The 14004-nt window shown below is 46.0% G+C and overlaps 2 protein-coding genes across 4 annotated transcripts in view; one reads left to right on the top strand and one right to left on the bottom strand.

Annotated features, from left to right (window-relative positions):
* Positions 1-4771, top strand: part of LOC144717271 (uncharacterized) — a 21930-nt gene extending 17159 nt beyond the window's left edge. For all 3 annotated transcript variants that reach the window (XM_078592684.1, XM_078592687.1, XM_078592686.1), the window contains one exon: positions 664-4771. In XM_078592684.1, the coding sequence (XP_078448810.1) occupies positions 664-1023 (360 nt within the window). In that variant the 3' untranslated portion in view covers positions 1024-4771. The remainder of the gene's footprint in view (positions 1-663) is intronic.
* LOC144717315 (uncharacterized) lies at positions 4321-14004 on the bottom strand. Its single transcript, XM_078592794.1, has 5 exons — positions 13879-14004; positions 11627-12142; positions 9845-9931; positions 9225-9311; positions 4321-7520 (listed from the first exon to the last, which is right to left on the bottom strand). The coding sequence occupies exons 2-5, from the start codon at positions 12126-12128 to the stop codon at positions 6964-6966; spliced, it is 1233 nt and encodes a 410-aa protein (XP_078448920.1). The 5' UTR covers positions 12129-12142; positions 13879-14004; the 3' UTR covers positions 4321-6963.

Raw genomic sequence — 14004 nt, 5'->3', positions numbered from 1 at the left:
CGGTAAAGTCACGTAGAAGGGAAATAATAAAATAATAAAAATAAAACAATAAAATACAATTCCCACGACGTTTCGGCCACAACACAAGCAGCCGTCCTCGGGTGACGCTGTCTTTTCGACAGACCTGTTCTTCACTTGAGGACGGCTGCTTGCGTTGTGGCCGAAACGTCGTGAGAATTGTATTTTATTATGTTTTATTTTTATTATTTTATTATTTCCCTTCTACGTGACTTTACCGAAAGAACCAAGAAGATGAATCCCTGCAGTCACGAAAGCTTTAAATCGAAATGATGTGGGCATTTTCTGGAGTTGATGTTGATGCCTGCAGTAGAGGAGTAGAGTGTGGCAGAAGCTTGACAGAAGAAACCCCCAGCACATGGCCTGACCTGGAAGACCACACTTAGATTACGAGTGTCTGCGAAAACCAACTGACTAAACTTTATTTCAGTTCTACACTACAAATGTACATACCTGTTCTGTGCTGTATAAATGTATTTGACATTGTATAAACGTATACTGCATGCATATTTTAACATGTTTCTATAGGTCTTTGCCATGTTTGTGTCACTTGAAACCTGCCTTGTAAAGGAGATGTTCCATATGAAGGGATAAATCCGGGTTAAAATATTGAAATCGGCAAAATACCCACGTACGAATCGACAGGTGGGCACGAGCGCCAGTGCGCTGCTCGACGACGCTGCTGTCTTTCCTCCACGGACTCAGCCCTTCCTCGTCGGCCTTGGAGTCGGAGCGGTGGCGCCGGCGGCGGCGGTGGGATCTGGGCGTCCGAGCTACGCGATTGTGGCACGCGGCGCCGGCGTAGCGCTGCCGCTGCGGCAGTCGACACTGGTTGGAGCGCTGGACCAGCTCTTCAAGCTGCTCTGGGTGTGCGGGGTGCAGTACCCGGCGCAGGTGGCACCCGTCTATGGCTTCCTCGAGCACGTGTATGGCATGCCGGCACCGCGAGCACTCTGCAGGAGGAGCAAGGTGTTGGAGCTCGTCGGAAAGCTGCAGCTCATGTGAGCCTGAGGCGGAGCGATCGGCAAAGTGCGAACAAACGTACAGCGGTGGCCCGTGTCCAAAGGAATCCTTTGCATCGTTGTGCAGGAATGGACCCTCCGATGGTGGATGATACAAACACAGCAGTGCCCTGTATCAGTGTCTAGGAATGGCATGGCCCTCCAGTAGTGCCCGCTACACACATCAGTCGTCTATATCAATGTTCAGGAATGTATCGGCCTCCAGTGATGTCCGCAACACACTAAAATATCCTGTATCAATGTCGAGTAATGTTTGGACCTCCAGTGATGCCCACTCCGCAATGTTTCCTGTATCAGTGTCCAGGAATGTGTGAACCTCCAGTGATGTACACTACACACAGCAGTCCCCTGTGACAGTGTCCCAGAATATGTGGACCTACAATCGCATCCACTCCACACAACAGCGTCCTACATCAATGTTCAGGAGCATATGGACTTCCAGTGATGTATACAACACACAGCAGTGCTATGTGCTCTCCAGAATTGTATAGACTTCCAGTAGTGTCCACTACAAACATCAGTATCTTCTATCAATGTTCGGGAATGTATGGATCCCCAGTGACATACTACATGCAGTATTCCCCCAAATTAGCATCTAGTAATACATGGACTTCCAGTGGTGGTCACTATTTACACACACACACACAAGTCCTCCGAGTCGTCAGATGTGGACAGAATTTCATTGCTTTTGTATCAGTGTCGAGGAACGGATGGAACTTCATACGAACATTATGTGTAATGGTATCAATGTGCACATGAAACATGGAAGGTGAACCTATAACAACCCTATCTTCTATAATATTGTCCGATTAATAGAGCGCGGTGTAGAACTCGTGCAGCGAGTCACTCACAAGTCTAGAGCACACGGCACAAAGCCCAAGTGTCGCCCAAATGCTCTTTCATACAGATATATCTTCAGCCGTCTCTTGAAGACTAGGCGATCGCTCATTGCGTATTACCGCAAGGAAGCTTACTCCACAGACGCAGAGCGGAGATGGTCAAGCGACATTCGGCGAGCTCGGTTGCGAATGGTCTCCTGATGGTAGATCCTTTGCGCCTCTGCCACATTTTATGACGCAAGAATACATGATGCTGCCGTGATGGAATGGTTTGCAAATTGAACTTGTAATCTAGAGGTTGTGGGTTGGGTTTGTTGTGATCTCCCAACGTGGCAGGTAAAACAGTGAGCAGGTTTTTTAAATCTCCAAAAGGTGCGGCTACTCCGACCTCTTCCAAGGAATCTGACCAGGGTGAATGTGGACCAAATGCCCTCCTAGAGCAGTGGTTCTCAACCGGGTGTACGCGTACCCCTGGGGTGTACGTGGCAATGTCACAGGTGTGGTGTTTATAACTGTGTGAAATTATATCATACATGCGAGTCATTGGTGAATAATAATTTATGAATCTGCCAAGATAAAATAATACAAATAAATTCATATAACCTGGAATGATATAAAAGACCTTGCTAAACTCATTGATCGTAAGTAATGTGGGGTTTCAAAGGGTAACCCGCGAGCGCGAACAAATGGCGTCATCCATGCAGAGGGTCCGGTGATTTTTTTGTATTCGCTTGCAGTTAATAGCAAGTTGGGATACCTCACAAAATGGACAATTGGTGAAAATATGTTCATTATTCATACATTTCTCAACCATGTTGGGCCAGGAAAGGGGGTTACTCGGTTGAAACAAAATTCAACAAGGGGGGTAACAGCCAAAAAAAAGGTTGTGAACAACTGCTCTAGAAGGGCTCTAGAGCTCCCTCTAATGGAGGTCCTGCCAGCAGTGATGTGAGCAAGCAATTGCAGGGCTCCACCTTTACCTTATCTTTTACATTACTCTGTTACCAGGAACTCTCTTACTGTTGATTTGGTTGTATATCTGGAATGGATGTAATATATTTACGACGTTGTGTATCGTTATTATCCAACACTTGTTGCGGTGTACTTTATGCATAGCCAAGTTAAGAAAATCTCTCACGGGAGACATTCCAAACTCTCACGTATACTGATGGTTTTATGATATATTTGTGTATTTTGCATTGTTTGCTGTTTTATTCCCGTGTCATGTACATGCAAACTTAATGATTTGCATACATAAGGCATCATATTACAGGTTGCATATTGGTACCGTCATCTGGAGGCACCTGGTTTGATTCCAGGTCAAGGTGGTATAAACTCTCGAGTGCGAGTTTGTTATGGACAAGCACTTCTAAGTGCTGTACGCTCGTTACGTCTGTTTGACGGACTGCCTGCGAGGGGCAGCGGTATAACACGTGGGTATGTCCACCGCACGATATACTCCAACCCCTGTAATCGGTGTGGTGGATAAGACACATAACAATGGAGATTTACAAAACTGTGCTGTGCATCTGACTGGACCCTTTAAACATTGAGAAGACTGAGATTTCTAAGGATTATTTAACTAACATCGTCGTCATCTTCCTTCTGGGAAGGGTAAAATGTGCACCACTTGGTGCAGCAAAATCAATAGGGTGGGGGTTGTGTTTTCATTAAGGATTGTTCCTGGGAGAAAAATGTGGAATTTCCAACCTTCGCTGCAGAAATCGAAAGCTGTTGATTGGACCTCAACTGAAGGAAAGTGGGAATTCCACCACTGGCGAAAGGCCAGCACGAATTATAAAAAGCATATGTAAATATAGGGATACTTAGACTTATAACAGGTGTTGTATTGATTAACTTTCAGTTACGCTTCAAAATGTACCTGATGCAGTATGTACTCTTCATATAAATTGTCTAAATAAGTTGTCCATTCTGGTCATTCTGTAATCCTGGGTTTTGTTACTGGTAACATCGAGGGTCAGATGAGGCCCATGATGGTTCTTGGAAGTGACCCACCAAGCTATTGAGTGGCCAGAGATATGGTCACGGAGACAAAATGTAGATTCTAATCTTGGTTCTTTCGGTAAAGTCATGTAGATAGAAAATAAAATTAGAAATATTTTAATTCAAAATAAAACCAAAAAATCACGACGTTACGATCACAACACAAGCGGTCTTCATCAGGCGGATGAAGACCGCTTGTGTTGCGATTGAAACGTGTTTTTTTTTTGCTTTTATTTTTAACTTAATTTTCTATCTACGGGACTTTACCGAAAGAACCAAGAATATGAATTCCTGCAGTCACGAAAGTTTGAAGTCAAAATTTTAAATGTAGATTAGTGAACTGAAAGGGATTTAAATTAGATAAGAGATGACATTGCTACAGATATAAACACAAGGATTTGTAAGTTGAAAGATAAATGAGACCGACGAACATAAGGTACAGATTAGTACTCGGATGTAATGTCACATGGCATCATAACATCTTGATGTCATCAGTTTTAATAGCTGTCCTAGGTATACATTCTGATGTTTTCCAGTTGTCCTTCCAATATTTGAAGTGTTTGATTAACTTTGTCTAACGACCTTGTTTTTTCTCATTTAACCCAAACACAAGCTTTCAGACTTTTTATTAAATCATAACTTTTCCCTGCAGGTCATCTCCATCTGACAACGGTCATATTTTCTGTCATCAGCAAATATGAGATGCTTATGTTTCTCCATGAATATTTATGCCTTTTTCACGAATACAGTCAATAGAAAATTATTTCTTCTGTCGATGTTTATAACTTCCGTGAAAAGGTATCACCTAGATTTACTTTTGACACTACGCAGAAAATAGTAATTTGTGCATAGTGCAAATATATATAATAAAAACTGCTTCACACTTTCCATGGAAAACACTGCTCAATATTAATTCGAAATATAATTCTGAACAACACTTAAAGGCATATCCATCACACCGTTCAGTGAAGATCCTTGAATACAGAATGATGTAGGGGGAAGCGATCGGCAGATCCTGCTATCCACACACAGAGCTTCAGTTCGTACAGGTGTAGTGAGTTCCGGAGACACTTGTAGAGGCGACGCGTTTATTATAACGCACAACAGTAACGGACCTTCGTATACAGAATAGGGACTCAGCCTACGTCTAGCGTGCCTGACACCGGCTACGCTCTCAGGTCCTCTGGCTTCGAATTACCTCGGGGAGGCTAACCCGACCCAGCCAAGGTGCGGGTCTAGACCACTGGCTTCCTCGGACCTGGCCCTTACAAGGATGTCAGGCTGGGAGTCCCAGGGTCCCACCACTGGCCCGCACAGAGCCCCGGCTTTTACAAGGACTGCGGGGTTAGGGGGTCCAGGGTCCTAAGCTGGCTGGCCTTCTGTCGACTGGACCCCGAACTAGAGGCCGACCGAAACAGAATTTCTGGTTTCGGTCGAAACCGAAACCAGACCGAAAGAAAAAAATTTACTTTTGGCTGAAACCGAAAGTTTAACTTCACTTTCGGCCGAAACCGAAGCCGAAACCGAAAGTTTAACTACACTTTCGACCGAGACCGAAACAGAAAAATATATAACCGAAGTTACCGAACACAAGATTTATGAAATACTGTACTAGCTTTACTACCCGGCTTCACCCGGGACTTGGATTCACCACGGCCGGCCGCCTTTGTCTCTCCAGTGGCGATGTTGACACCACACCACTTACTCGTTTGAGGCTGGGTCGACCTAGGGGAGGCCCAGGACCGGTTCAAATAATCGTCACCGGCGATATATATCAGTTTCGGCCGAAACCGAAAGTGAAAAATTTACTTTTGGCCGAAACCAAAAGTTAAAAATTTACTTTCGGCCAAAACCGAAAGTATGCCGAAAGTTGGAAATTGGCCACTTACGGCATACTTTCGGTCGGCCTCTCCCCCGAACCTTTGGAGAGGTTCGCTTATATTCACCTTCCCCACCGAGGGGCGGGGCTGCGTGGGATTCTGGGGCAGCGGGGGATCCCAGAACACCCCACAGCCCCTCCTGCCTTTGGGCTGAGCAATGCAGCAACTCCCCTGCCGGTACGAGGTACCGCCCTTGGTGGGCCCTATTGACCACTGTAGGTAAGTGTGGCCCATCTCCGGCGCTACAACGAAGCGCGGATAGACGCAGATAATTGAACTTAGAAAATTTCAGCAGTTCCAGCTCCGCGCTCTTGACCTGTGAGCCACCCTCAATGAAAATTGTACATGCAGAACTCCGTTTGGTGTCTCCACATTTAAATTAAAAACAACTTTTAATCAGAGGTCTATTTGTTTTCCCGACAAAAACGATGCATCGACATATGTTGAAGCAAGCAAAATCTGGACTAGTTTAAACCTTCTGGGTCTCATCAGCAGTCAGGCTTGTTAAATACTGTAACCTCAACAGTGCCTCCCCCTCTTACATCCGTGACCTCCACCCATGACCTCCACGGCTCCACCCATGTCCCAACGCGAGTTCTTGGGTCGTCTGTGTGTTATTGTGTGCCGAAGTCGTACCTCTGTTCAATGGGTGACCAGGGTGGCCTTTTACTGTGGCCCTTAAACTGTGGAATTCACTCCCCATCCGATATCTGCTGAGTCCCTCGGTTTATTTAAATCCCGCGTTAAGATTTTTTTTTCTTAGAGGCCTTTTCTCTTTGTTAATTTGGTTGTGTGTTTTGGGAGTGTGGTGGGGGGGGGTATTTGTATCCGTGGTTAAATCAGGAGTTATTTACTTGCTTTTAGCTTTGTACAACCTTGCGACCTCTGGGTGAAACGCACTTTCTAAGTGTAAATTACGATTATTATATGCAAGGAGGCCACTGGAGCTTTGCACTTTTAAATCTAGATTTAAAACTAATTTATTTACAACTGCTTTGTGTTTAGTTTGCCGTCATTCCCCCTCAACATTAACACATTTGGCTACATATGGTGCAAAAGACGTTCAACATACATACAGGCAAGAACACTCCACCAAAACCATGGCCCTGTTCAACGCAGAAATAGCGTTATTAATATTACAGACTAATCAACTGAAGTCGTAGACCCGGCTCGTTCGTGTAGCCCCGACATTTCACTCGCTCACGGGCAGTGTTCCACGTCCGCACACTGGTGGAATCGCAGCATGGTAGAGCGCGTGAACGTCTTTCCGCACACGCCACAGTGGTACGGCCGCTCTCCCGTATGCGTGCGCTTGTGCGACCTCATGTGGCAGCTTTGCGAGAACGTCTTTCCGCACATGTTGCAGCGGTACGGCCGCTCGCCCGTGTGCGTGCGTAGGTGGCGCTTCAGGTTGGAGGTGTGGGAGTAGCTCCAGCCGCACAGCTCGCACTGGTACGGCTTCTCTTTGGTGTCCTCCAACTCAGCCGCCTTCGGGCGTTTTAACACGTACGGTCCATTCTTGTCGACGGAGGCGGCCCGGATTCCCGGGTTCGTTTTCCTGTTGCTCGATGCAAATGAGCGTTGATGCTTCGGTGGATGGGATTTTTTCTTGGCGGCAGTTTCTTCACCATATGTTTCAGCCGCCTCCTGCTGAGGCCACAGATAAGGTTGAGTGAACGCAGCGGTTGTGCCCGATGCTGGCAGTGAAGTCACGTTCTGGATCAAGATTCCGGGCTGGTCAGCCAAATGATGTTCACCTTTACCAGAAAGTCAATCAAGATGTCATCATGGCCAAAGCCGATGCCACCAATTAGATTTTGCAGCAGTAAAAAAAACTACAATGCATTTATGTATTTTCATAACGAACGCCGAGTACAGACTCCGGGGTCCCAAAGACACCAGATAGTCAGCAATAAATAGCATAATTTAAGCTGTAAAAGATAATTAGTTATTGAGCAAGGTTATAAGAACTTGGGAAATGCGACGATAGCAGTGGTATTCCAAAGACAAGCAGTGCAAGGAAAGAAGCAGAAAGAGCAGCATTTCCACAAGCAGTATGATGGCAAAAAACAGTGGTAGACCCAGTCCTCAATATTGGTGGAGGAATAAATGAATGAAGTTCGGAACTTAGTCGGAATGATACAATAAGTGATGAGGTCACCGACCATCGGTGAGTGACTGAATCAGTAAGTGCGCATATATATTGTCCATATACTTGTAAAAATCCTCTATAATATACACATACATGTAATGAGCTTGTTATGAGTGGGAAAAGTGAGGAGATGCAAGCCCAACATTTAAGATCCTATGTTAAAACTACACCTATTGATTAGAGATTGGTGGGTATATAATAGTTTGATTGAAACAAAGTCAGCTTTTCCATGGGTCCGGCTTGTTTTTTATAAATATGTAATCATAGTTCACATCCCTTTGTTAATCCACTGCTGGATTAACAAAGTGTTCTTCCCAAGTGTCATTCACTTGGGTTATGTGACTGTACATCACCACACTAGGTGCGAAACAAACTCAGGTCGTAGGGTTAATACTGGTAGGAACGAAGTGGACCAGCCACCAATAGATTATTTCGTCCGTCCGTCCGACCGTCCGTCCGTGTAGCAACATCGCCCCCTACTGCAAACACTTGGCATGACCCTACAAAAACCTTGACTCAGTGACGCTTTCCTGGCTAAACAAGTGTAACATTCCCTTATAATTCCCTCAGATAGCTTTTAATTAAAACATTTAAATTAATGAGGCTTTCCTGGCTAAACACGTGTAACATTCCCTTATAATTCCCTGAGATAGCTTTTAATTAAAACTTTGAAATTAAATAAAAAACTCACAGCGCCCTAAAGCCTACAGCTAGGCCTAAAGCCTAGAACTAGGCCTGAAACTCTCCCTTCGTATCGTACCCACGCGTGTGAAAGGGAGTTAATGTTTGACAATGTTACATTCCGTCATGTTTTTAAATAGAAACATTTTAATTTAAATCTTTTACATTAATAATTAAAACATTTCAATTAAAAATTAACTCAAAGCGCCCTAAAGCCTACAGCTAGGTCTAAAGCCTAGAACTAGGCCTCAATCTCTCCCTTCGTATCGTCCGATTAGGTGTAGCAACATCGCCCCCTACTGCAAACACTTGGCAGGACCCTACAAAAACCTTTTGACTCAGTGGGGCTTTCCTGGCTAAACAAGTGTAATAATACATTATGCTGATATTCTTTGGTTATTCGTTCCTACCAGCCCACCCCGCAGGGTCCTGTTTAAAGCGTTGCGCTAACCATCACTCTGGCCTCAAACCTACTCTCAATGAGAAAACATTTTCTGGGAGAGGCAATGCGGTGCGAACACAATCTCGCGATGATGCTGGTGCTGATCTGCATCGAGTCTCATGTACTTAAAGTCACCCTTTAAACTGCATCGGTGTTGCACGTCTGCAACCTAACTCGATCTCTTACCGAGTGGCTCGTTTGTAGTATGCGCTTCAGAGTTGCACTGCGACGGTTGAGGTATCAGCACGGGATTTGTGAAATCAGTGACGGCATCTGGAAAACGCGTCGGACAAGACCGAATGACGGTCAGACAATACATGCCACAAAAATGTTTCAGGCAATTTGCAGGCTGTCATTTGTCTAACCAAATCGCCTAGAATGCACCTGATCCTGTTAGATCTCAGAAGCTAAGCAGGCTCTTTGGACCTAGACAGTGGTTGGTTGTGGTTAACCACCATAACAGTTTTTTTTATATATACTACAGGGCTACGTGGTGGGCAGAAGACGGCAGTGCAGCCAAATCCATTGTTGTACTGCACTGTACTGCCACGTTTATTTTCCGCCCGTCATCAACCTGCACTGTGCAGCGTAAAGGGTGGTCAAATAATTACCATGATTCGCAGAGTGGGGAGGGGCCCTCATCCAGTTGTGGATGGGAAAAGAAGTACATGTACATTTCAGATACTTCATTGATGGAAGTCAGGGAGTCATAGGCAGAGAAGAGGAAGGTCTTGGAACTAGGTTCACAAAAGTTTCTACATATGGTGAATATGTTGCATATTTGATTAATCAAGCAAGGGCTGTACCTTGAAAGGGCTCCATTTTAAAAATGTTCACTGTCAAGTTATTTTTTGAGTCATCACCGACTGCATCTTCTATCTCTTCTGGCTCATCTGCAACAAACCCAAATGACACATCGACATGTTTTATATAGACAGTACGGTCGAAATTGATTGAGGGAGTGATTTTTTCTTAGAATGGAGTAAAATTCTAGAATGGCTGAAAAATTTGCCAGCACTTGGGAGAAAAATTCCAAACATCATGCGGTACAACCCCACATCACATTGGAAGGCTGCAAAATATGAATTTTAGCAAAAAATATAGTTTTGTCTGTGGTCAAGATTAAAATGATAAAATCATAACAATTTACGGCCCTTTGCCACTCCAGTGCTGGATGGTGCTCTACGTCAAATTTTTCAATGGGGCTGTTTAACCATACGTCACCTCGGTATAGACATCACTCGAAGCAATTTTGAGCCGTCACTGGAATGGCGAGTTTTGGGCTTGTTCTCTCCTGACATTGTCACTTAATTTTAAAATTGACAAATCACAAGAACATTACTTTATAATGGATGCTGCCATGGTGTAATGCTTGGCACACATGACTTGCCGGTTCGACTCGATTTGCGAGAGTGCGACAGCCGAGGTGATTGCGAGAGTTTATTAAATCACGATGCCTCTGTCATTAGAATGGGTACACCACAGTCCATTGGCAAGCTGCGTGCGGTGGGATAAAGTGTACCTTATCTCACCTCTGGTAAAATCTCTGGCCAGTGTGCAAGATTAGGACATGTTCTTGATGAGGGGTTCTCTAGAGTTCCCTCTAATGGAGCTCCTGCTAGCAGTGGCGTGAACAAGTACAGTAATCCCTCGCCACTTCGCGGTTCAAGTTTCGTGGCCTCAGTGCATCGCGGATTTTTCAAAAATATTAATCGAAAAATAAAAATTCAAAAATACCGCCATATCGGCAGCCGTATTGCGGAAAGCAGCGTTGTTTCATCGTGATGCGCGAGAGAAACGGTTTCCCAGGATGCCAGACAAAGAGAGAAACTCTCTCAGAGGCTTTGTACATACTGTACCCACGGGCACTCAGACAAGGCACGTGATTGGTTCCCGGCGCGAGATCGACGAATGAGAGCACGAGTGGATGTACAGTATCCCGTGAGCTGATTGGCTGCGTGAGAGAGAGTGAATGTATAATATTAAGGTTTTATAATTAAATAGATTTAAGTAAAATATATGTGAGTGAGTGTATAATATTAAGGTTTTATAATTAAATAGATTTAAGTAAAATATATATATAAAGTATAAATATACATATTTTAAACATTCTGGTACCCACACACACATATACGGAAATTCCTAGGGGGGCCAATCCTACTTCGTGGATTTTCACCTATCGCGAGGGGTTCCGGTCCCCATTAACCGCGATAAACGAGGGATCACTGTAATTGCAGTTTGCACCGTTATCAATTTTATCTGTAATATTAGTAGCCAGCATGTCCTTTTAGACATGAACGTCCATCCCTCCAGCCAGCATGAATAATTTTTTTTCCAATATAGCATGATTGTATGACAGTGTATCCCGTGCATTTGCACAGGATACACGTCCAGGGTGGAGGGTGCGTGGGGGGGGGGGTGTGACGTCAGCACACACACCCGGCTCAAAAGCTGTGGGTTACGGGTGACGTCACCACCGTGCCCGATCACTTGGCTGAGCGCCAGCCAGAAATCCCGGCAGGAAACCAAACAGAAAAGTGTTTCTTATGTAGTATGATATTATTACTGACAGGGTAATGTATAAATACCATGTAATAGATCATCTTCCATTTCAGTTGTCAATTCTTCTTTACTGAACACATCTGTGTCTAACGAAGCTTTAGGATATTGAACTCCATCCCAATCACTCAGCCTCTGCACGGACAACAGCAGCTCCCGGCTCAAGCCTTTGAACAGGGCGAGCAGCACGTCCACCAGGCCTCCCAGCGTCACGTCGCCAGGGGAGGAGGAGCCGGTGGCGTCGTCGTCCCAGCGCGGCGTCCCAGCGTCGTGGGGCTCGGCTTCCCGAAGGGCCTTCACCACCTGTCGCAGCACGGCGTAGAAGCCGAAGGGCAGGCGGTCGCGTGCCGTGGCCAGCAGCTCGGCTCGCACGAGGGTGTCCTCGACGCAGGCGCGCAGGACCCCGTAGTCCCGGATGCCCAGCTCCGAGTCCATGGCCCGGGCCACCTCCTCATTCACGCCCTGCGCCTCCAGCCACGCCGGGAAGTCCCCGCTCGGCTCCAGCAACGGGGTGGCCACTGCACATGCCATTCTGTACGATTCGTCTGTGGGGAGAAGATGTGGATATTCAATTTCATTGGTTTACATTCCGCAGTAGAAGCGGAACAAACCAAACCTCATGTGACCTCCAAATACTCCAAATGAATACAAAACCTACCTGTACTCCAATCCCATTACGACCTCCCCCATTCCAATCCCAGATAACTTCCAGAACCCGCTCACTATATTCAAGCCCTTTGATGGACTCGCCCCTGCCTATCTCTCCCATTTAATCTCCCTTTACTTCCCTCTCATCTCACTCTGCTCTCTCCACGCACCCTTAACCGCTCAACTCACCATACCCCCCTCCACACACACTCTCAGCTCCAATAACCAAGGATTTTTGTCCAAGTTCCCAGTCAATCTTTACCGAGTGGAAGGATGTGCCCACTTTCCTCTGCTGTCTCCATGATCTGGAACTCCCTAGTATGTATGTACCTATGTTGAACATCTTTGGTGCCGTATGTGGCCAACCGTGCTAATCAAAGGTGCGATTAGCACTGTCGAGTACAGAGAATCCTCTACTTAGGAACATTCGACTTACAAACTTTCAGAGATATGAGCCTGACCGTATATCCAGTTGCCTGTTCGGACTTAAGAGTCGTAAGTTCAACCGCTACGCAACAGATGGTGGTGGTGGCGGCATCTACATCTGCAGAACATTAAGAACTAGCGGCATCTACATCTACAGATTATACAACTTTTAAATCCATTCCCCGTGTTTAGCGTACACGTCGTACACCATTTTAGAATCGACTGGAGTCAAGTTGGACTTACGAACAAATCGACTTACGAACAGACCTCTGGGACCTATAACTCATTCGTAAGTAGGAGTCCCCGTACTCTCTGGCCCTGTTCCAAGATCAAGCGCCTATTTTTTTGCTGCACACGACTGACTGCCTCATAGTTCTTCTATTCACGATAAATATGCCTCCTTTCGCCCAGGATCTTCGTGTATCACTCCTTTTTGGGGGAAATGTCTTAAAATACGACTGCACGTGTACGATAACAAAATCACGGGGGGGGGGGGGGGGACGCGACCGATCTCGTGAGATCCGAAGCTGGAATGCGGTTGTCCTAGAATTCTACTTGTCCAGGTAACCACCAGGCATAACGCAGGTGTTATAGGCTGCGGAGGGGAGGGGGGGCACACGGTAGGCAGCAAAGAACAGGGCATTAAAAAAAGGTGTACTGTACTTTTATTATGCTGCCCGACATGTACGTTGAACTTCTTTCGCACCGTACGTGGCCAACCGCGCCTATCCGACGAAAGAGGCCCCCTCATCCAGCAGTGGAGTGATATGGCCGAATGAGCGTTTCAAAACATGATATAACTTCGTTTCAATCACCAAATATAAACCTTTTGCAAGGAATCAAGTCTGCATTTGACCATTCCTGTCAATCTCCTTATCAGTGCCCTCTCTTATTACGGACAAATTAAGATCTTATTGGTCACCCCGCGCCCTTAGGAATCTGAACATTTATCCTACAACGTCCCATTACAAAGGGAGAAACACATATAGACTTTATTCGCCCGTTATGAACCTGAATACTGTACTCGATGTCCCCTGTACAAGAATACGGGGTAAAAAAAAGCGTACAGTATCACCGCGTTTGCATTTCATAGACCCGATAGACCTCGGGCGGTTTGTATCTCGCAGACCGCATTGACTGACGTGCCAGCGGTCGCATCTCACGGGAGGGCATCGGCGGGCCCTGGCTCGGTGTCTCCACCACTCACGTCGCTCAGCCCCCGGGGAGAAGGACGAGAAGACGGGCGAGGCCCCTTGGTTTTTCTTCTTCCTGATTCCGCGCGAGTGAAGAAGGCCCCAGCGCGGAGCGCGAACGCAGCCTGCCCAGAGGCGGG

Source organism: Lampetra planeri, chromosome 3 (genome assembly GCF_965212315.1).
Source record: "Lampetra planeri chromosome 3, kcLamPlan1.2.h2, whole genome shotgun sequence".
NCBI lineage: Eukaryota > Metazoa > Chordata > Hyperoartia > Petromyzontiformes > Petromyzontidae > Lampetra > Lampetra planeri.
This window is presented reverse-complemented; position numbering and strand designations above follow the sequence as displayed.

What these genes read in the sequence shown, in the direction of transcription:
- LOC144717315 (XM_078592794.1), bottom strand. Translation starts at nt 12,128, where the DNA reads ATGGCATGTGCAGTGGCCACCCCGTTGCTGGAGCCGAGCGGGGACTTC. An exon ending in GGAAGATGATCTATTACATG is followed by an intron (nt 9,932 to 11,626) that starts GTATTTATACAT and finishes GGTTTGTTGCAG; the next exon opens with ATGAGCCAGAAGAGATAGAA. An exon ending in TACTACAAACGAGCCACTCG is followed by an intron (nt 7,521 to 9,224) that starts GTAAGAGATCGA and finishes TTTCTGGTAAAG; the next exon opens with GTGAACATCATTTGGCTGAC.